Source organism: Nicotiana tabacum, chromosome 20 (assembly GCF_000715075.1).
Source record: "Nicotiana tabacum cultivar K326 chromosome 20, ASM71507v2, whole genome shotgun sequence".
In the NCBI taxonomy this organism is placed as follows: domain Eukaryota; kingdom Viridiplantae; phylum Streptophyta; class Magnoliopsida; order Solanales; family Solanaceae; genus Nicotiana; species Nicotiana tabacum.
The window spans coordinates 168364706-168388764 of NC_134099.1; the positions used below are offsets into that span (position 1 = coordinate 168364706).

General features: G+C 38.7%; 2 protein-coding genes across 2 annotated transcripts; one reads left to right on the forward strand and one right to left on the reverse strand.

The window, feature by feature from the left end:
* The first annotated feature begins 1600 nt into the window (after positions 1–1600).
* LOC107773342 (uncharacterized) lies at positions 1601–18361 on the forward strand. The gene is made up of 6 exons (XM_075241219.1): positions 1601–1663; positions 1878–1984; positions 16195–16650; positions 16757–16825; positions 16905–16977; positions 18239–18361. The coding sequence occupies exons 3-5, from the start codon at positions 16227–16229 to the stop codon at positions 16967–16969; spliced, it is 558 nt and encodes a 185-aa protein (XP_075097320.1). The 5' UTR covers positions 1601–1663; positions 1878–1984; positions 16195–16226; the 3' UTR covers positions 16970–16977; positions 18239–18361.
* Positions 18362–19590: 1229 nt separating this feature from the next.
* Positions 19591–23107, reverse strand: LOC107773558 (tubulin alpha-3 chain). Its single transcript, NM_001325162.1, is given in 5 exon segments — positions 19591–19903; positions 20708–21216; positions 21493–21692; positions 21789–22003; positions 22995–23107. Coding segments are annotated over 5 exon segments (1350 nt in total).
* Between the last annotated feature and the right edge of the window lie 952 nt (positions 23108–24059).

Consider the following 24059-nt stretch of genomic DNA (forward strand, 5'->3'; position numbering starts at 1 on the left):
CAAGAGTGGGTGGAACTCGCTAAGGTCTGGACACTCTGAACATTATTTTGTCGATTTTCTTAACCTAAGTGATTTTTTCCTTTTGGCATCCTCTTCAAGTCATTTTTTCTCAAGATTCCTACAGTTAGCAGCTCATAGGCCTACTATTTTTATATGTTGTTTCCAACATTGATCTGAGGAATAAGTAAGACATAGAGCTGAAAATCATCATAAACATGTTGTCCCTAGAGAGGGTAAACGAGGGAATGAGTGACATTACAAATCTTCCACCTTAGAATGGATCTTTTCCCTGTTTTGGAGTTTTGAGAAGTTCTTGGCTTAAAATAGCAAAATATAGCTCTATTTCTTGCTTTTGCAACTTCTGCAAGTCTGTTTTTGCATGGCGTGTAAGTTATGCTTTTAATTAACCTCCGGGCACAATAGTCTAACGTTTCATTATGCTTCACACGATTAAAACTGTGAGATTACTGGGCTTTTATGCAGTCCTGAATTGAGTAGTAAAAGTAAAGAGAAATTATAACACACATTATAAGTCTCGTGTAAGGTGGAGTGCTGTATATTCTATTGGTTCTGACAGCAGAGTTCTCAAAGCCCTGTTTCCATCAGGAACATGGCCTGAAGAATCTTTTTCATCACTTGAACTCGTTATGTTTTTATTTCAAATATAGCCACACACCGTTCCTCTCGCCGATGACCTTTTGACTGCATTGGTGTATTCTGCTCCCAGTTCTTCTCTTCCAACTCTCTCCATGCCTATTGAAACATTACATGCTGATTCGGAGTCTGTTCTTTCCAAAGTTTAATAATAGGTGCCATTGACTACCTTTTGAGATATACTAAGCGATGATTCACAGAAGCTCTACGGTGTAGACTACTGCTGACAAATTCCATAAATCCTGTATTGCAGTAATTTCTGGTTTGAAGCCGCAAAAATGTCCAGTGGAGATGGAAGAATAGTCTCTTCTGAAGATATACAAATGGTATGCTTTTGATCTTTTTTACCTATTATGATATCTTCATACAGTTCTTTTATAGAAAAAAGGAAAAAAAGAAGAGCTTTTCATGCGATTCTGTTTAAGTATCCATTCTGATCTATTTGAGCCCAGTTCATTCCCCCCCCAAAAAAAAACCTATATCTCCCAATTGTCAATTATTAGGGACTAAGTTGTTGTGAACTACTTATTATTTGATGCCAGAGTACTCCTTAGCTGCCCAGAAAACTTAATTTGACTGTTTTACAAATATTTCTTTTTCTTCTTTTTCCCAAGGCAACCTTTTCCTTCAATCTGCTTGTTTGTTTGAATTCTTGTTGCTCTTGGGCTTTGACTGGATGAAATACAAGTAACATTATTTCAACCATAGAGATTGGTGTGACACTGAGGAAAACTTTGATTGAAATGATAAGTTAGTTGTTACTGAACTGAATTTTTCTCATTGTCATCTTAAATCGGCTTGTCTAAGTAAGATTATGATGATTGACGGTGTTCCCGAATGAATAATCATGATAGCTGCACAACTGCAGGGGAAAATATTTATTGAATGTTTAAGCTAATTTCAGGTGCAAAATCGAATAGAGCAGTGTCTTCGGCATTACATGAGTCAGAAGAAGTTCTGGAAACTCTCTTCATTCAGGACAAGATAGAGCCAGGATTTACGGAACTTGGTATGTTATCTAAATTTCAAGGATCACAGTTTTCCTCCATCTTGGTGTCTTCAACCATTGAAAAATAGCTGAAGTTAGGTTAGTGGTTCTGCAATCTGATAGTTATATAAAGTTGCTGTCATCATTTAGCAGTGTTGCACGTGTGGATTTACCAATTTCACAGGTTATGTGATCATTTCTTACTCTATCATTACAATCATCTCATGGCTTGCAGTTTGGCTGAAACTGGAAGAAGAAAATCAAGAATTTTTCCAGGCGTATCACCTGAAACTGATGGTGAAAGAGCAAATAATGGAATTCAACAGGTTGCTTGCAGAACAGGTTAAGATGACGCATCAATTACCGAGTACAATTCCTTCTCTACCTATGAATAATGGGTATCATATTTATGGATGTGGTCATTTTACCTGGTTGATATTTTGGGAGTGTATTGATTTCTTGTCTATCCTTGAACATCTTAGCTCATTTCTGCTTTAAGACTTTGAGACTCTCCTACAGGTCTAGCTTTTCAATACTTTTGCAACAACAACAACAACGACAGACCCAGTGTAATCCCACAAGTGGGGTCTGGGGAAGGTAGTGTGTACGCAGACCTTACCGCTACCTTGTGAAGGTAGAGAGGCAGTTTCCGACTTTTCAATACTTTTGCACTTGAGAAAAATTATTTGTTGAAAGCATTAGCAAATAGCAATTTTCTACTAAGCTGGAAACTTCAGTATTAAACAGATGCCTAATCCCAGTGCCTAAATTTTAATCATTGTCAGGTCGTTAATGTTTCATATATGAGGGTACTGCGAGGGAGAGGGGGCTAGTGAAGCCAAGAGGGACCAATATTTCATCTATAATTTAGTGTTACTCAGAAAAATGAGTGAATTCTACTCTTACGGAAATAAGAGAAGGGGAGGGTGACCTACATGTATAGTATACCTATTCCAAATGCACCAATTTGGTTGAGTTATATACTTCTCCCACATGGGTTGTGTAAAGGCTTCTAGAGGAGTTTATATAGGTTTTGGGCTATTCAACTCATTGCCTTTTAAGGTTTTGGGTTAGATGCTCAGATTCTTCATATGGTATCAGAGCCAACCTTTGGCAAGTCCATTTCACTTGTAAATTAAGTTTATGTGTGGACTCAAAATCAGGTGACACGCGCAAGAGAACGTGTTGTCCCATATGGATTTTATAAGGTCTTCCAAAGAGGGTTTATCAAGGTCTCGGGTTACTCAAATTAAGGTGGCTTGTTTCACATGGATAGTGAGCAATGAAGCTTGCCACACACTTGAAAACTTGCAAAAGAGAGGTATCAGTTTAACCATCAGATGTTTTCTCTGCGGGATACAAGCAGAAAGTACTAGTCAGTTGTTTTTGCATTGTCAAGTGACTGCTTAACTGTGGCTGCTTTTCTTGAATATGATTGGGTTGAAGTGGGTTATGCCAAGGTCCACGACTGATTATGAAAGGTTACAACAACACATTCTTAGTGCTGGATTTTTAATTTACCTTACCTTTTCAAGAAAAGGTCTTGGGTTACTCCACCAATGGCCTAACGTTTTGGGTGCTCAAATTCTTTTGAACTAATAAACATTTTTCTTTTCCTTTCACATCCCGAACAATGTAATATTTTTTTGAGATGGTAAAATATCCAATATATTAATAAATCATCAGCACTATTTTGTATTGGAACCAAGATTACATCAAGAAGAACTTGGACAAAAACAAAAATTAAACTTCCTTGTTCTTCTTACAAGGAGCCTAAGACTTCTATGATTGAATCCTGGTCATCTATATATTTTGCTTTACACTAAAAACTAAAAAGAAGAATGCAATTCATTTTGATCTTCTGTACAGGGCTACTTTTATTTCCTCAAAGCACCTTGCATTCCTCTCCTTCCAAATTGTCCACCAAATGGCTGCTGGGACAATTTTCCATCTATCTTTGTTAGATGTAGAGCTCCCCTCGTGTTCCAGCTAGACAAAAGTTCATAGGTTCTTCCTGTCATTGTCCATCGGATGCCCCTGATGTTCATGAACAACTCCCACAACTGTCTTGTCACTCTACAATGTAGAAACAGATGGCTAATTGTCTCTGCATCTTGGCCACACAAATAACATCTAGAACAGATTGATAACCCTCTTTTCATGAGGTTTTCTTGAGTGAGTACTGTTTCTTTAGCCACCAACCAAGTAAAGCATGCCACTTTATATGGTATTTTGACTTTCCAGATATGCTTCCAAGGCCATAGGCTGAGTTGAGATCCTACCCGATTCAGATTTTTATAAGCTGATCCTACAGTAAACCTCCCGCTGCTATGTTTCTGCCATACTAGAGTATCTTCCGCTTCTTGTAATCCTCTGCATTGTTCCAAAGTATTGTAAAATTCAATTATTGTAGTTAGTTCCCGTCTTATCTTCTGAATATCAAGTTCCATCCTTCAATACCCCATAACTCCTTAACTGTTGCCCTTTGTTGCTAATTCAGAGTAAAAATATCAGGGAACAAATTCTTCAAACTTTCAATTCCTAGCCAGTTGTCCTCCCAAAATAACGTTTTCCTTCCATCCCTCACATTAAGACTTAAGTCATGAAAAAGGTTTGGCCACAAGTTCCGGATTGATCTTCATAGACTAATTCTATAAGGGTTCTTCACCTCTTTGGTCATCCAAAACCCTTCTTTTCCATATTTTGCCTTTATCACCTTGCCCCACAGTGTTTGTTCTTCCTTAGGAAATCTCCATAACCACTTCATCAATAGACATTTGTTCTGCTTCCTAAGATTTCTGATTCCTAATCCACCTTTTCGTTTACTAATAGTCAGCTTCTTCCCGTTAACTAGGTGAAATTCTTTATTTCCATGCCATAAAAAGTTCCTTCCCAGAGCCTCCTATATATTTTCTACACTTGTAGGTAGAGGAAATAAAGACATCATGTAGGTAGGGAGAGCATCTAGCACAGAATTAATAAGTACTAGTCTACCTCCCAGAGAAATATACTGTGTTTTCCATCTAGCTAGCTTTTTCTCACATCTTTCCAGATTTCTTTGGATTTGCTTTTTGCTCCCAAAGGCATTCCCAGATAGATAGTTGGAATTGTGCCAATTTCTCCTCCCAAGATATTTGTCAGCATTTGAATATTAGGCACCTCATTAACTGGGAAAATCTGACTCTTTCTCCGGTTAATGTGAAGACCAGAGATAGCTTCAAAGAGGATGAGGATAATCCTGAGGTACTTTACTTGACTCTCTTCTGTTCTACAAAAAATAAAAAATAAGGGTATCATCTGTATATTGTAAGTGAGTTATTTCTAACCTCTCATTTTGGTTATTTGTGAATTCTCCAGTGTGAAAAGGAAAGGTGAAAGAGGGTGTCTCAAGCCCTTTGAGAGGGGAAAAACCCTATTGGAGATTCATTAATCAAAATAGAGAACCTAACAATACTGATACAGAATTTCATCCAGCTGATCCACTTCCTTCCAAACCCCATCTTGTGGAGAATTCACAGGAAGAAATTCCAATTGACATGATCATACGCTTTCTCGATATCTAGCTTGCACATTATTCCTGGCTCCTTCTCCTTAATCCTAGAGTGTATACATTCATTAGCAATCAATACAACATCTGTGATTTGTCTCCCTTTAATGAAAGCCATCTGGTGTGAATCAACTAGTTTGTGCATTACTTAAGACTTTCTTAAGTCTTTCAGTGAGAATTTTAGAAATCAACTTGTATATGCTTCCTATTAAGCTAATAGGCCTGAAATCTCTTAGCTCCTTTGCTCCATTCTTTTTAGGAATCAGAGTCACATAGGTTGCATTAAAGCTTTTCTCAAACATCTCCTGAGAATGGAAGTTATGAATAGTTTTCATGATGTCTGTCTTCACCACCTCCCAGCATTTGATGAAGAATCCTATAGTGTACCCATCTGGTCCAGGGGTTTTGTTTATTGCACACAATTTCAAACAGTGTAAGACCTCTTATTCTTCAAAATGATTATGCAAAGCTTGTTGTTCTTCTTCTGAGATTGTAGGGCAATTGGTCATGCTGCAGGTAGGTCTCCAACCCTCCGTCTCTGAATACAACTTAAGATAAAAGTCAGTTATCTCTTTTTTAATAGCTTCAGGCTCTTCAATGATCTGCCCTTCCACTATCAGGTGTCAATAGTATTGTTCCTCTTATGCGCATTAGCAATTATTTGGAAAAACTTAGTGTTCTTGTCTCCCTGTTTGAGCCATAATACTCTGGATCTTTGCCTCCATGCTATTTCTTCCTTTCTGGCATACTCTTCAAATTCCATGAAGAGTCTAGCTTTCCTGGCTCTTTCCTCCTGATTTAGGTCCCTTTGTTGTTGAATAGCATCCAATTCAGTTATTTGATTCAGTATAACAGCTTTCTCCCTCTCCAGATTGCCATAGCTACTAAGACTCCACTCTTTCAGCTTTCCTTTAAGAGCTTTGAGTTTGCAAGCAAGGATATAGTCGGGTTTTCCTTCTATCTCAAGGGAAGTCCACCAATCTTGAACTCTGGCAGTGAAACCTGCAGTCTCCAACCACCAATTTTCAAACTTGAAATAGGACTTAGTTTGCTCCCAATTCCCACATTGCAAGACTAAAGGGGTGTGATCACCAGACTCTAGGAAGAATCTCCTGCCTGATGTTCCTGAAACACTCACTCCATTCCACTAATATGAGAAATCTATCAATTCTCGAGGATGTCTCATGTCTGCTCCCACTGGCCCATGTGTAATTTCCCCCCTTCCATCTAAAGGTCAATCAGCTCCATATCCTCAATAAAGTCTGAAAATTCTGTCATGCTCTAGTGAATCTAGTGCAATTTCTTTTTTCAGAGGGAAATCTGATTATGTTGAAATCTCCGGCAACCACCCAGGGTCCAAGAAAGAGACCCCTTACAGCCCCAATCTCCCACCACACTTCCTGCCTTTCTCTATCACAATTTGGAGCATATACCCCTGTCATATGCCAACTAAAATCTTGGGTTTGTGACTCAAACCTGCAGGTTAGAGAATAAGAGCCTGTAGTTATCACCTCCCCCTTCCATACTCTACTATCCCATAACATTAAAATACCCCCTAGTACCACTAGCCTTCAATTGCATAAACCTAATTCCCCTGTTACCCCATAGTTGATAAACCACCTCTTCTATATCTCCTTCTAATTTTGTCTCCTGAAAGCAGAAAATATCAGCTTTCCATTTGGTAATCAGGCTACCAACCACCCGCTCTTCTTTCTACGGTTCAATCCCCTCACATTCCAAGAAATAATCTTGATATTCATGGATCCACAATTGAGGTTTCTTTCCCCATGTTCCTTGCCCCAGTGCTTTTGAATTTCATGCCAGAGATCAAACCTTTGAGCTCATTGTTGCATTTTCTCTTGGGAATCTCCATGTTACTGACTTCTGCTTGTTGTCTCTTATTTTGCCTGCATCTATCAATTTTCATGAATATGGCCAAAGTTTCCTTTTCGCATTCTTGAAATTCAACTCCAAATTGCTTGCTAAGTTTCAAAATGTTTTGATGGACCCATAAAGATGAATCCAACTCCCCCTCTTTCTCCTCTTCTTGCACATGTATCTTTAAAGGTTCTGCCTCCTCAACAGACCAAAGATTAGTCTATGTTGTATCAAACATTTGCATGTTGCTTCTATCTTCCCCTGCCTCAAATTGAGTGTCCTCACCTTCAATGTTGGTCATAGCATCTTCAAAATCATCAGTCTCTTCGTGAATGACCAGATTAAGTGACTGAATTTGAGATGGAGTTGTTTCTCTCTCTTCGTTTTCTGTTTCTGCAGAGATTGGAGAAATATCAGGAATAAAAGTGTTTGCCTCTATTTCCACCAATATTGGGTCTAATGTATTAGAGGAAGGCATAATGTTATGGGCTATTAGTAAAATTTGGGCCTTATTAAATAAAAATGAGCCCAAATTTTCTCCTTGCTCCTTGCCTTTTTTTAAGTGTTGTTGGGCTGGTCCATGACCCATATTCTTCTTGGCCTTATTCTCAGGCCCACATACACCCTTTCCCAGATCACTTATACAATTTAAAATGGGAACAATAATGGAGGTTCCCATGTGCCCTCCCATGTCTAAAGTACAGATGTGGCTATCACCTCTGGCTATCACCTCTGTCAGAATAGGGCTCTTTTGCCCACTGGTTTGAACCAAACCCCCTCCTTCATCTTCTCCGGCTGAAATCCTCGTCGGCGATTCGCACCAAAAGGGGATAGTAAAATCTAAACCCTTATCTAATATCGTCACCTCCTTCGGAACATCACCCCCATCTCCTTTGATTTCTCGCCCATTTCAAATGATTTTTAACAAAAGTTTCCTCCTTTGTTTCCAGCCAACCTCCACAGTGATCTCCGATGGCTCTGAAAATGTTTTCAGTCCAGAAGTGCAACGGCAGACCTATGGCTCTAATTCATGTCCATTCTCTTTTTTGTTGGAAGGAGCAGCAACCGGCAGTCGGCGACCACCATTCTAGAAGGATTTTTACTTGGTTCCATCTCCATTCTCCTTGAAGAATGTGTTCCGCCATGTGTTTGTTTGGAAACTGGAAGAGAAATCCGGATTCACCCATCTCGTACACATCGATTCCAAAAGTATTTTTCCAGGAGCTTACCGACCACCTTCGAATATCAGTGAGAGTAGGTTTCTCAGCCAGTCCTACGTCGAAGCTATCGGCAACACATCTGCCCAATAGACCTTCATCATCATTTACAACACCACCGGAAATCGATATTTTGTTGTTAGGGCCCTTTGTAATATGAACTTCATTGGACTCCTTCGTCTTCCATTTGCTGGCTTTGACAGACTATGTATATGAAAATTTGGGGTCTATCTTCCTGGCCCCATTTGTCGTAAAGGCTCCTCTATCTGCATTAATGAATCTCGTGATCTTTAATGCAATATCATACCATCCCGAATTTAATGCAACTTCATGAATAATAGTTACATATCTTTTGTCGCCTTGGACTGACACAATGCTTATAAATCTTCCAAACTTGTTGTTCTTCCGGGAGCCAAAAAGGATTGAATATTTCTCTTTGAATTTCCATTTCCTTACATGTGTACTAGCATCTCTGGAAGCCTCCTGAAGAACAAAGCATAGCCATTCCATGGATTTTCAGCTGAAGGTTGTTCTACGCATCAGATTACGGCTCCTTTCCACCCATTCGAACTAAGTTTCTACCCTAGACTTGAGTCTTGTGATATCATAAGATTTAAAACCTGCAGCAAAATAAATCCTATTTCCCCCATAAAGAAACAAAAGTAGTTTTAGGATTAATCACTAATGAATGATTAAAAATAAAACTCTGAAAAAGGACGCCAGAAACTATTAGATCATGCCGGAAAAGAAGTGGTCTTTTCTAGCCTCGAAAAGTGTGCCTGAGAGTAATTCATTGTCTTAACAAATTTTCCTTCTTCCGAACAATGTAATGTACTGCTCAGAGAATTCATCTTTTCATGTTAGTATCTGGGATAATTTGGTGTAAAAGTAGGAACGTTATATATAGTGGCTTAGGGTGGTAAGGGTCGGGTTGAATTTGGGAATCATACAGTTTTTGTTTGTTAGCACAGTTCATAATTGGCTTAATTATATTATTATAGTGAAAATTTTCAACTTCCATTCAATCGACAGAATGCTCTCAGGCACTTACCCCGAGGCATTTCTCTTTCATGAATCCTAGGATTGTACCACCACCCTCCAAGAGACAAGCCTATCGCGACCAAAACCTAGCTAGAATCTCCGGCGTACGACCACCCACGCGCCCTCACGCACGGCCCAGTTCCGGCGACTCCTTTGCCACGCGCCGGTGCGTGAGCCATATCCTGGCCAGATCTCACTTTTTCTTCTTCAGACAGCCCCACCAAGGCTGTTACGAGCATTCCCGTCCAAGAAAATCCTAATTTCGACGTCTTTTACTATTTTCCGGTGTACCTTCTCATCGGAATCCTCTTTTTCTTTCTTAAAACCCAGTGTTCACCCACTGTGATCACTGATTAAAACTCATTTTGTTCTGTTTTTTAGTTAAAGTCCTCTGCTCATCCATCCTGCAATGAGGGAGGATAACATCGTCTATTTTGCAGTGAGCTTCAACTCATATGACATTGTTAGATGCTCATCCAATGCTGAAGAATGGTATGAATGGACAGAACGAGGTCAGAATCTCATTAGAAGATCTACTTTCAGCAGGAAGACGATGGTGTGGTTGTGCGAAAAATTAAAGGAAGCATCGAAGATGGAAACTATGTGAAAAGATGGAAAACCAAGGAACATTACTCAGAAATATTCTGTGCGAGGCACTACAACAAACATGGTCGTTATATAACCATCATTAGGGTCCAAGGCAGGGGGAGGTCAGTTATTATTGTTCCAGAAGTAGCATTCAATTCGGGTTGGTTAGATATTGCAGCAAAAATCGAAAGGTTCATTAATAGCGGGGTACGGAGGAATGTCATTAATGCTCCCAAAATCATTGAGGAAGGTCTTCTTTACTCAAACACAATCAGAAATCATAAATGAGCAAGCAGAGAAATGAATGAAGCGGCGATCCAACCAGAAGGAAACATTATTCGCATCTCAGGTGATCTAACACATAAAGATTTGCTAGGCAGGTGCTTGGTGGGGTTCATCACAGAAAAAAATTCCGAAATTGCAACTCTATCGGAAATTCGCAGATGGGCATCTAGTTCTTGGAAACAAGCACATGGAACCAATATCTATGAGATGGATCAGAATCGGTTTCTCTTCGAATTCTCTTCAAAATTAATTGCTGACCATGTTCTGAGTAGCGACTGGTACCGGAAGAAACACAAAGTTAACCTTCAATGGTGGGCTCCGACGGTGAGATCAGTTCCAAGCAATAAGACGATGAACCATGCATGGATTAGGCTAGTAGGACTTCCGTTACATCTATGGTCCCAAAAAGTATTTAAAGAAGTTGGGAGTTTTGTGGTGGCTGGATTCAAACTGAGGAAGAGACGGAGCTAAAAAATCACTTGAAATGGGCAAGAATAAAGGTTAGAGGAGATGGATTCGTAGTACCAAAAGCAGTGAAGGTAGAATTTGAAGGGGTAGTCTTCTAAATCCAGATCTGGTGTGAAGCTCCGGTGAGAACGTACACCGGTGCAAATGGTGAAGAAAGTCGCCCGTACCGGCGGGTAATAGAGGACAAGCAGAGACCAGGGGGATGGGCTCAATGTTATACAGTTCTGACATGGCACGTGGGGAGTTCGAAATAGGTACAACCTATCCCTAAAAACTCACATGACCAGTCACGTGACTCTTTAGTCACAACTAAAAAGGCTGCCCAACAATGTAATTTAAAGGAATTGGGCCCAGATTTTTTGGCCCAATTTATATTTGAAGAAAAGGCATTTAAAGTGCCAAATACAAAGCCCAGGCCAAATCCTTTTAATGAAGAAGTTACAGCTCTACACTTTGAATCTTCTATGGGAAATCAAATAACCACTTGCGCAATGGATCCCAGTGACAACAAAATCAATAACAATACAGAAGAAGATGAAGAAAAGAGGGACGATGATGGAGAAAAGGAGAATCAACAAGAATCTATCCATGGGGATAATGCTATGTTGATCATTGCTGAGCACGAAGGGAAGGGAAACGAATCAGAAGATTACAATAACATGCACATGCAATCAAAACAATCTGATATGTTTGTGGACTGGGCAATTGAAGAAGCAGTGCCGCTAAACCATCAAAGCTTAGAGGTAGAAGAAGACCTGGAATATGAGGCATCGATTTGGGTGCATCAGAATATCATCAGATTGAGCAAAGAGTTTGGGGTGGATTTTAACGGCTGTGAGAGAGAAGCACTGGAGCTTTTCATGAAAATTGATAACAAAAGGCAAGCAAACAAAGGGAAAGAAGTTACACAGGTGACACAGACTCCAAATAAGAAGGGTTTCAAAGAGCTGAAAAGTCTGGATATTGGAAGTAATTTCAAGTACAGTATTGAAGTCCCCGCATACCACCCAAGGCCCATTAAAGAGGCCTCTTGCACCTGCCAGCTCCCACCAAACTTACTCTTTTTCTCTTCTGTCATTAGGAGAAAGATTCCATGTGTATTCCTGAGTCTTACCTAAAAATTTACAAGTAATTGTATGTGCTCCCACACAACAAACTTCCCCCTTCCATATTCTACCATCGCATATTACTACCCTCTAGTCCCACTAGCTTTTAGTTGTGCAAATTTCACCCATCTATCACCCCATAATTCCTTTACTATCTCCCTGATATCCCCTTCTATTTTAGATTCTTGAAAACAAAAAATCTCTGCCTTCCAACTGAGTATCAAACTTTTAATCAATCTCCTTTTGTCTAACGCTATTAAGTCCCCTAACATTCCATGATATAATATTCACTAACATTGGCTATGACTGATGTTGCATCCCCCTCTGCTCCTGGTTCCATCGTTCCCATCAGAGAAGAAGAATTGCTCCAGATTCACAAGAGCTATGACTGAGTTCTCTAATTTTATTGAAGACATGGAACTGGTAGACACCCAACTATCAGGAGGTGAATACACATGGAGAAAAGGTGACAGGCATGTAATAGCAGCTAGACTGGATAGGTTCTTGATTTCTGCTGACTGGAATGAAGATTTTAGAAACATAAAACAATCATTGCTTCATAGAGTTACTTCAGACCATTCACCACTGATGCTTCAATGTGGTAGTTGGGATCAAGTCAAATCATACTTTAAGTTTGAAAACTGGTGGCTGCAGACTGAAGGATTCAAAGATAGAGTACAAGAATGGTGGAACTCTTTTACTTGTGAAGGAAGGCCTGATTTCATCCTTACTTTCAAACTTAAAGCCTTGAAGGCAAAGCTCAAAGAATGGAGCAAAACTCTCCAAGGCAACTTAGCACTGCAGAAAGCAAGCATCCTCAACCAACTTGCAGAGCAGAAAGAGTTACATGACCAAAGGAGCTTCACAGAGGAGATATTTACAAAAACCTCCTTGTCCATGGAGTTTGAGGTGATTGCAAACCATGAAGAAGTAGCATGGAGATAGAGGTCCAGGGCCCTCCGGTTAAAAGAGGGAGACATGAACACTAAGTTCTTCCACAGAAAAGCTAATGCTCACAGGAGATATAACAATATTAATCAGTTGATAGTAGAAGGGGAATCTCTGCAGAATCCAGAAGATATCAAGAGGGAGGTTATCAGATTTTACAAAAACCTCTACACAGAAGAAGAGGAGTGGAGGCCACTAGGTTCCATCAGAAACAGTTAGATGATTACACCAGAAGATACAAAGCACCTGGCCCAGATGGATTCTCAATGGCCTTCTTCACTAATTGCTGGGAAGTGGTTAAAAGGGAAGTGGTAGCAGCTGTTCAAAACTTCTATGACCAAGGAATATTTGAAAGGAGCCTTAATGCTACTTTTGTGGCTTTGATTCCTAAGAAGGTGGGGGCCAAAGAATTGAGAGACTTCAGGCCTATCAGTTTGATAGGCAGTATATACAAGATTATATCCAAGTTATTGACTGAGAGGCTCAAGAAGGTGGTCAACAAACTGGTGGATTCTCAGCAGATGGCATTCATAAGAGGCAGACAGATTATGGATGCTGTCCTAATTGCCAATGAATGCATTGACACAAGGAAAATAAGCAAGGAACCTGGGATATTATGCAAGCTGGACATAGAGAAAGCATATGATCATTTGAACTGGAATTTTCTTCTAGAAACCCTCAGGAAAATGGATTTTGGTGGAAGATGGATTAACTGGATAAAATTCTGCATTTCTACTGTGAGCTTCTCAGTACTCATTAATGGAGCACCAACTGTTTTTTTTCCTTCTCATAGGGGTCTGAGACAAGGGGATCCCCTTTCCCCTTTCCTATTCATTATTGCCATGGAAGGATTGAATGATATGTTGAAAGAGCTCAGACAAATAATTGGATAAGGGGCTTCAATGTGAATTGTAGGGCTGATAGCAACATGATGATTTCCCACTTGCAGTATGCCGATGACACCTTGGTGTTTTGTGAAGCTGATAGAGAACAACTGAAAGTATTAAGGGTGATCTTCATTCTTTTTGAAGCCACTTCTGGGCTACACATAAATTGGCACAAAAGCTTCGTTTATCCGGTCAATGAGGTAATGGAGCTACAAAGTCTTGCTGATATTCTTGGTGGGAATGCAGGTGAATTACCTACTGTATATTTGGGGATGCCATCGGGAGCCAAGAGCAAATCAAAAGGAATTTGGAATGGTGTGCTGGAGAAATGTGAAAAGAAGCTAGCAAATTGGAAGAATCAATATCTATCTATGGGGGGTAGACTAATCTTGATTAACTCTGTACTTGATGCCATGCCTACTTATATGATGTCTCTATTCCCAATTCCTGCCAATGTAGTGAAAAGAATTGATGCACTAAGAAGAAATTTCTTATGGGAAGGCAACAGTGAGAAGAAGAAGTTCCATTTGGTTAAATGGAATTCTCTTACTACTAGCAAGAAGACAGTGGGATTGTGAATCAAAAACCTGAGAGTCCAGAATCATAGTTTGATGATAAGTGGCTATGGAAATTTGCGGCAGATGAGCAATCACCGTGGAGAGAGGTCGTTAGGGAAAAGTATGGAATGGAAGGAAAATGGACAACCAAACTAGTGAGAAGACCATATGGTGTCAGTTTGTGGAAGTCAATTAGGAATTTGTGGCCAAAAGTGATTAAGAAGTCCAGATTCAAAGTAGGAAATGGTATGAAGATTTCCTTGTGGGATGACAATTGGCTAGGCCAAGGCCCTTTGAAGCTACTTTTTCCTGACATATATACTTTGAATCAACAGCAACAAGCAACACTAGATGAGGCATGGACTAATCAAGGTTGGAATCTTACCTTCAGAAGACTCCTAAATGATTGGGAGATTGATAGAGTAATAGAGTTTTACAATACTTTGAAACTATTCAGTGAAATCAATTCTAATCAAGATCTCATCATATGGCAAGAGAATAGGTAGGAGAAGTTTTCTGTTAAGTCTGCTTATAAGGAATTCAACCTGTCTAATAACCAGGTTGGATGTTGTCCATGGAAGATGATATGGAAAGTAAAAATCCCTTACAAGGTTGCTTGCTTTACATGGTTAACTAGCAAAAGAAGCGGTTCTAACACAAGATAATCTAATCAAGAGAGGTTTTCACTTGTGCTCTAGATGTTACTTATGTGGAGAGGAGGAGACAATTAGTCATCTCTTTTTGCATTGCAAATTCACTGTTTAAATATGGAGGATTTTTATCAGTTTTAGGGGAATTATATGGGCAATGCCGGGAAGAATTCTTGATGTTCTAGCTTGCTGGATTAAAGAGGGCTACCTTTCTAGTTATAAAGAGAGATGGAGAATTGTCCCAGCTTGCGTATGGTGGACAATCTGGGAAGAGAGAAATTAGAGATGTTTTGAAGACAAATCCAGTAACATTGAGAAGACGAAGATGAAATGTCTAGCTCTTTTCTATTTTTGGTGTAAAAGAAAGTTTTTGGAGGATCATGAATCCATTTTTGATGTGCTAGATTCCTTGTGAGAAGACCAAGGATTATAAGTGTTTTAATTTTCTTTTGGGCACTCATTTTGTAATTATGGGTGACTTCACAAAGTTAGTGAAGTCTATATATTAATATACAGATATGTTACCTTCTCAAAAAAAATAAAAATATAATTGGCTTGCTGAGTCTGGATTTTTTATTGCATTTCATGAGCTATTCAAATTCCAAGTCAGGATTTTCACTTGTTGCACCCTTATCTAATGAGTCAGGATTCTATAATGTCTTCATCAAAAGCATAGACCTGATTAAATGTTTTCGGTAGTTTCTCCATGTTAACTTTTTTGTTTATAAAGTAAATGGTATAGGGACTTTGTTTGAGCTAGAGGGGAAGGTCAATGGTTCCGGTTACCTGGAGGTTACATATTATGTGGGGTGTGTGTGTGCGGAGGATGAGGTTATTTATACCTGCTAGAGGGGAGGATCGTTTCAAGAAGAATCTCTGATTATACCTGAAGAACTCTAATTGCTCGTCCCATTTTCTTTTCTTCCTTGTGTCTACAGAAAGCTTGCTTCCTAATCTGGTAATTCACCAGAAATGCAGAAAGCAGTCAGGAAGTGATGTATTTAGCTTGTTATGTCCTGCGATACCTCTGCTGATCCACTGAGTTTACTATTATGCAAAACTCTGATAGCAACATGTGGAATTTTGAGCAGCTGTTTGTGTGTCAATTGTTTCAATATTGTGTGCAACAAGCATAGAGAGTATTGTTCTCTACTGGAGTGGACTGCTGCTGTTCCTGTCTAAACATACCAAGTTGATTTCTTTAATATATAAGATTAAAACATATCCAAGTTGATGTCCATTGTTTATGTGCTTTTTTTTGCTTATTTGTGCTGCTAAATGTGTTCTCACAAAACCTGCATTTAAGTAGCTGTCTCCTTCTAATGTTAAACTATTCCCGCCTTACTACAGTTCACCAAAATTTGGCTTGCCGTGCTGTAGAAAATGTTGGATATACTTCAAAGCCTGAACACATGCATGAGTCAATTCCTACCAGTTTACCCAACACTTTCAGTAATTGCAGCTTGGCAGTTCTTTCCTGCATGCAACCAGCAGATGATGTTTCTGCACAAAGCAGGAAGATTAATGTTACTCCAAATATCTTGTTGGCCCAACCCTCGAATATGGGGATGAGACAAACAATGGAGGGAAAGATTATTAAGACAGAACCAAACTATGCTAACAATTCTCATTTCAATATTGGTGCTCATAGCAGTTTCTTGGAGTCACGTTCTGCACTGGGTGGTGCATCTATTTTGCCATTTAATAGCATGCAGTTGAAGTCACAACCTCTCAACAGACTTCCAGATGCTGACACCACTTCATTTGGATTTTTAGGGGAAATTCCTCAAAATTTTGGTCTCTCAGGCTTGTCAACTGACTTCTCTAATAGTTCTGGTAAGTCTACTTCTCCTGCCCTTTGTAACTTTTCCAGTCATTTTTTTTTGTTTCCATTTTCCAAGTTCTGGGTCTAATCATCTTGATCTCTTCCCACCATGTTCAGATATACTAGAGAGCTACTCCAGGACTTCTTTTCTAGCAACAGACACAGGAAACTTGCTTGATCCAAATGGTAGGTACAGCATCAAGGTCAGATTACTGGTATTTTGTTTATTGTTTTGGGTAACTAATGCTGCATGTCTTGCTTTCAGGAGACATTGAGAGGTTAACCAATGCATCAGATAGCTTGCAATATGAAGGTTTTGCTGGCGATTGATTCTATTGGTAACCTTTTTCCATCTCTTAGATTGCGAATATAGAATTTACTTCGGGTCTCAGGTGGTATTTTGTGTCCATTGGGCACGAAAGCGCCCGTGATATGTTCTAAGATACCTTTGCTACTTTTTGGGGATTGCATGCGGTTCTGTTTCCTGAAGAGTGAACAATTGAGCTTTAGCATTTTGCCTCTTACAATATGTGTCCTTTTTTTATTTGGGTTCTTTTTACAGTTGGGCTCTGTTAAGTAACTTAGTATCTAATTAGGAAATATTGTAGTAAGAAATTGAAAGGAAAAATATCAAAAAAGAGATTCTAGGTGACATTGTTCTGCCATGAGGCCAATGATGGTTATTTTGGGAAAATCATCTGCAAGTTTCCACAACTTAAATTTCAGGTTGAACGAAGCGGTCATAAGACTCCACTCTAGCTAAATTATATACAAATGAAAACTTGAGGCAAAAATTAAGATAAACCATTTAGTCATCAATTAGGAGGACATAAATTAACACCCCAATAAGCTACCTTTACTTCCATGGAATATTCATTTCCACCTTGCTTTATGATTCGTTTTCCTATAAATTTTATATAAAGGAGCTACAGACAAAACTGGAAAGTAAGTCAAAGAAGAAAGATTATGGAGTATAAACAGTTATATCGTATTAATTTTACTTATTTGAAAGGCATCTGAAATAATCTCATAGATTAACAGAAAGAAACAAATGCAGAAGGATGATTATTTTCATGGTAAGAAGATGCACAGGTATATAAATCGATTCAATTGAATTAAAAAGGGCTGTGGTTCAACAGTAAAGGTAGTACAATGCATGATGTATCATAGGTGCACGTCAAGAATTCTAATCCTGCTGGTGAACCAAGTCTGGTCTATTTAAGTGGAGAGGGGTAGAGTGGCCTAGTATCCACTGAGTTACGGAACTGCAAACAACAAATCTCACTTCTAAAAAAAAAAGGGTTAAACGTTTATTACATGTAATGATTGGCTAAAATTAGGCTGCGCAATTTAAAGAACACTACCTGTGTTGCATGATAATAAGAGAATTAGCTATGTCTGAACAGAATTTCGGTTACATTCATAGATGACTACAAAGATTTTTTGTTAGAATCTTTTTTTTTTGGTTTGGGGGGGGGGGGGGGGAGTTGGTTGGTTGAGGAGGTGGGGATACTACTTTAGTATTACTTCTACTTCACTGTAATCCTTTCATTTGTGAGAGTTCTGTATAATTGATTCATTTTTATGTTTTTGCTGCAGATCCAGCCTCATGCGTTCAGGACAATAATTTTTGTAAATGCTTTTGAAGTGGTTCAGGATTTTTCACTTTTAATATTATGGATTGAGGCTTTCGGATATTATAATCTAAAATGATTAGTTTCATGAACATGCTTGTACAAAGTTGAATGTGAGTTAGCTGGTTGATACTTAAGCAAGTGATAGTATAGATGTCATTCAATGCCCATTACAGCCTTAGTTATGACTTGATTTTAATGGTAATAGTGAAGTAGATGTGCATGGTGGACTAGAAAAGTTCCACCATTTGCTTTCGTTGTTTGGATGATGAAGGTATAGTTCTAGTTAAAATATACTATTACTTATTCGCTTCTTATTCGAAAATGAAATTTGGTCATTGTATTTTCTGAATCCATGATTCATTGGCCTATTAAGGTTTCCAAAACAAATCTAATTGAGTCAGATATGCTGGATTTAGTCAAATATAAATACTGTAGAACATCCATCTTTGCAAATATTCAGCAAAAATAGAGTCTACAGATTTTTGGTTAGCTGAATTTAATTAATGATAGTCATCAGGTAACGTCACTTAAGAGTTCAGAAGATGCCTGATTTTCTACATTGTCTATTTGATGAGGATACTATGTTTAATTTATCAATGTAGATTGGATGTCTGTAATTTTTTAATGTGAGATTAGTCGCCCTCGTAACTTGCTATTTATTAATGTTTGATGGTACCTCTCCCTGTTCATTCTCCTATCCGAGGAAACTACCAGACAAAATCAAGTCTTGATACTTCATTATCAAGAGTTGAGCTTCCCAACAAGTGTTTTTGAAGATAAGTCAAACACAGTCCAACAGATGAAGTTAATCGTATACTTGTTCTCTTTTTGGTGTAGAGAGGAGTTTGTAAATGATGCAGAATCAACCCTTAGCATCTTAGAATCCCTATTAAGATGTGAAAGGGACTCCTTTTCTGGGTTTTGCTCAACCTGTAATTGCATCAGCACTTGGTGCTGTTTTTATAATACAATATCTCTTAAATAAATCACCTTTCTCTCTCTCTCGTATAAATAAATAAGTAGAGACTTGAGCTTCCAAGGGTTCACCGTTACTGCATCAAGAATCTCATATCTTTGTTGAACATCTACAAATTACTTGATAAAGGATCAGAATGGAGAGATCATACGATCATATGAACAATCGCTGTTCAGCATAGTAAAAATATTTGGACATGAATGCAAAGGAATGGCAAAATACAATGTAGACAACTGATATGATATGAGAAGTTATACAAGACAGCAAACTACAACAAAAACACATGCAAGGCACTAGGCCGACACTCTGAACCCTGTCTTCAAAGATGTTGGTCTAAATCAATATTCATCACCGTCTTCCTCGTCATCAACTCCTTCAGCACCCACTTCCTCGTAATCCTTTTCAAGCGCAGCTAAATCTTCACGGGCTTCAGAGAACTCCCCCTCTTCCATACCTTCACCAACATACCAGTGGACAAATGCCCTCTTAGCATACATGAGATCAAATTTGTGGTCAATGCGCGAGAACACCTCTGCAACAGCAGTATTGTTACTGATCATGCAGACAGCTCGTTGCACCTTGGCCAGATCACCCCCAGGTACTACTGTTGGAGGCTGGTAGTTGATTCCACATTTGAAGCCAGTTGGGCACCTGTTCAAATCCAAAACCAAAAAAATTACGATTTGGTGGCATCCACGTTAGAGAAGGGGTGGACAGGAATTTGGCAGTAAAAGAAATTACTAACAGAACGTTAACATGCAGCGAGAGCATTCTGCCTTGGAGATAAAAAGACATGCAAAGAGTGAACCTCACATGGTTTAGACACATCATGCCTAGTCTGTAAACATACAAGTCACATCATGCCTAGTCTGTAAAAGGTACAAGTCAAATAGGATATTCAACAGCACCCAGGCACTAATATATTGAAGTTGATCCCAACAAAGCTCCACATACTTCTTGAAGCGTGGGCCACATGTTCATGCAATGATGGACCAGAACACTAAATCATGCTAAATAACAATATCATTGCCAGGTACCAGCTAAACATCTGTTACTCTCAAACTAAGCAATACTAACCACACTCCCAACCATTGATCACATGTATTCCCAATATACTCCCATTAGTGCACTTGATTACGACTAAATAGTGCATATCAGACAATTGTTTCTTGAGAAGAAAAAAACATGTTGCTAAATGGGTTCCGAATCATGTAACTCTACCTATAAAGGGTGTCAATGGAACAAGATGGGGGAACAAACAGGATCAGATTTAAAAACTTGTTTACAAATGTAGTTTTTGGTTCACTGATTAAAGGCCTTTCCTTTTTACCATCAAATTCTAATCAAAGGATCTAATTTAGATCAAATTACCTATAAGGCCACTAAACAGCTAGTGTCTAAGTAGTTTATTATAACAAGAAAGGCTCGTGCTTGCAACTAGTGCAAAATACTTACCAGTCAACAAACTGAACAGTCCTCTTCGTTTTAATAGTAGCCACAGCAGCATTGACATCCTTGGGAACAACATCTCCGCGGTACATGAGGCAGCAAGCCATATATTTTCCATGCCTTGGATCACACTTAGCCATCATACTTGAGGGCTCAAAAACTGCATTTGTTATCTCAGGGACAGATAGCTGTTCATGGAATGCCTTTTCTGCTGAGATTACAGGGGCATAGGATGAAAGCATAAAGTGGATGCGAGGATATGGTACCAGGTTTGTCTGGAACTCAGTAATATCCACATTAATGGCTCCATCAAACCGTAATGAAGTGGTCAAGGATGATATGATTTGAGAGATCAGTCGATTCAAATTGGTATATGTAGGCCTCTCAATGTCTAGGGATCTCCTACAGATATCATAAATGGCTTCATTGTCCAACATGACAACAACATCGGTGTGTTCAAGAAGGGAATGGGTTGAAAGAACACTGTTATAAGGCTCAACAACAGCAGTAGATACCTGAAATTAACAAGAAAACTCAAGTTAGTAAGTACAGAAATAACCTACAGATTAGTGTCAAAGGTTACATATGCTGTTAGTAAAAACATCATCAAACATTATGGAACATGAGCTAAAGATAATACCTAAGAGTTAGCCATAATATCATTTATCATGAAAGCTACTACTATAACAACCTATATGGAGAAATCTCATCTAAAATTAAAGTCTTAATCTTGTGCTTTATTGCTATGCTAAACAAATGTAATAGTGCTTTGCTAAAGCATGACTTTGCACCTGGGGAGAAGGATATATAGTAAATCCAAGCTTAGACTTTTTTCCATAATCCACAGATAGACGTTCCAGCAACAATGACCCCAATCCAGAACCAGTACCACCACCAACAGCATTAAACACCAAAAATCCTTGCAAACCCGTGCAATTGTCAGCCAATTTCCTTACTCGATCAAGGCATAGATCGACAATCTCCTTCCCAACTGTGAAGAAAGTTAATACAACCAAAAATTAGGTGCATCTAACAAAAATTATACACAAAACAAAGAAATGGCTCCTGAGTTCTCCAGGATAACTACCTGTATAATGCCCTCTGGCAAAATTATTTGCAGCATCTTCCTTTCCTGAAATGAGCTGCTCAGGATGGAAAAGCTGGCGATAAGTCCCAGTTCTCACCTCATCAATAACAGTGGGTTCGAGATCGACAAATATAGCTCTTGGGACATGCTTCCCAGCACTGGTTTCGCTGAAGAAGGTATTGAAAGCATCATGTCCTACACCAGGTGAGTTGTCACTGCAAGTAAAACAAAGAACTTACTCATCAGCATGCACTAGAACTTCACCCTTTAGCTAAAAGAAGGAGAAAAGAGAAACCACACCAACTTCCAACTCAAATAATTTACAGGCAGAAGTTGTATTGCTTGTCAATCATAAACCTGTGGCCTTGTGACCATTAATATTGCCATGACAAAACTTTGCACATATCAGACGAAAACAACCTCTGGTTAGAAGATTCCTTTTCATTTTGCATGATAAGAAGAAAGTATCACAAAACAACAACAAAGAAAAGAATGCACAAAATTGCATCAAACAACAAATTGTTACCATTCATCAAATCAATCAACTATCCATCAATCCCAAACATAGTAGAGGTCGGACTGTATGAATCCTCTATATCCATTTTGCTCTATCCGGCTCATGTATCATAAATGAAAAGCATATATATCATCACAAACCCTCCGAAGGAACATCACAACAAAAGCCAATTATGTAATCCATGTTCCTAACTACACCAGCAAATGTCAATTGAAGACAAAGCATAGCATAAGCACGGCCTAAACCAATCTATCCATCATTAGTATTACTGGGACGAGACTTTGCACATCTTGAGTCAAACTACAAAAGATCATTTTCATTTCCCATGAATAAAAATGTGAATCACAAAACAAACAGCAAATAACCAAATCATGAAATTGCTAGATGAGAGAATTTGAATGCGTTTGGGTATTTGACAAATCGAATGGCCAACTGCAACCAAGTTTAAATGTGTTCACAAAAACCCTTCGTAACAAAGCCAAATATGTTAATGGGTATCCAAAATTAAATATGAAAAAAAAAACAAATGACGAACACGATATAAACCAATCAATCCATCATACATAAACCAACAGAATTATCAATTAATCAATCAACTAGACCTTGATCCCAAACTAGTTAAGGATCGGAAATATAGATCACATATATATTTTAATAAGATAGATATAACAATATTGATATATATATACCTAGGCATCATGCCATCAGGGTGGATGTCATGTTCAAGGCAATAGAGCTCCCAACATGAATTTCCCACCTGAATCCCAGCTTGACCTATGTGTATGCTTATTATTTCTCTCATTTTTCCCAATTTCAATATTTCTCTTCACAATCAAAACCTAATGAACAACCAGCCTCTTTTCTCTTTCTAGGTTTGTGATTGTGAAGAAGAAGAAGAAGAAGAAATGTTACTCTCTTTCCTCACTCTATATGATATTAATATATGGAAGTGGGGGTGGGTGCCCTTTTTTCGAATTCTCTTAAAGGGTAAGGACAACTTGATAAGTGTTTGGAATCCGCCCATTTGCTGCCAGCTTTTCTCTGGGCCCGCCCTTTCCGCCAATCGTTTTGCCGCCCATTTTTATATGACCTTTTTACCCCTTTGAGATATTTTTTCCCAAATACGCAACACCATTAGATGTGCATATTTTCACCCAAATGAGAAAATTAAGTGGGCGTTTGGAGGGCAGTCCTACATTCCTACCACATCAGGGTCGTCCTTACATACACGCTCAATCGGGTCATCCACTTCATCACGATGCATCATCCAACCATGATTTATACAGTTCTTATCAGGGTCAGTCATCTCTCAGTGCACTTCCAGCCCAGAGTACGCCCTGTGCTCCTTCAGTTCAGGGATCATATGTGCCAGGTTCTTCTAGTAGTTATTCTGGTTCTCGAGATCCGCCTCAGAACTTACCAGCCTTTTCAGAGAGGGATTGCTTTGAGTATGGAGACTTGGGCCACATAAATGATCTGAATAAAAATTTTGAAAAATAATTTTTAGAGTTTTTCAAATTTTTGAAAACTTTCAAAACTCATCTTCAAGTAAAATTAAAAAATTTATGGCCAAACATTAATGTCGAAAAAAGTGAAAATTTTTCGAAAAAAAGTGAAAAAAATCTTATGTCCAAACGGGCTCTTAATTCAAAGAAAAAAGATACTCCCTCCGTACTGGGCACAATTTTTTTTTAAAAAGATAAGATTTTTAAATTTGTGATGTAAAATAAGGCATATATATTTTGCGTGACTAT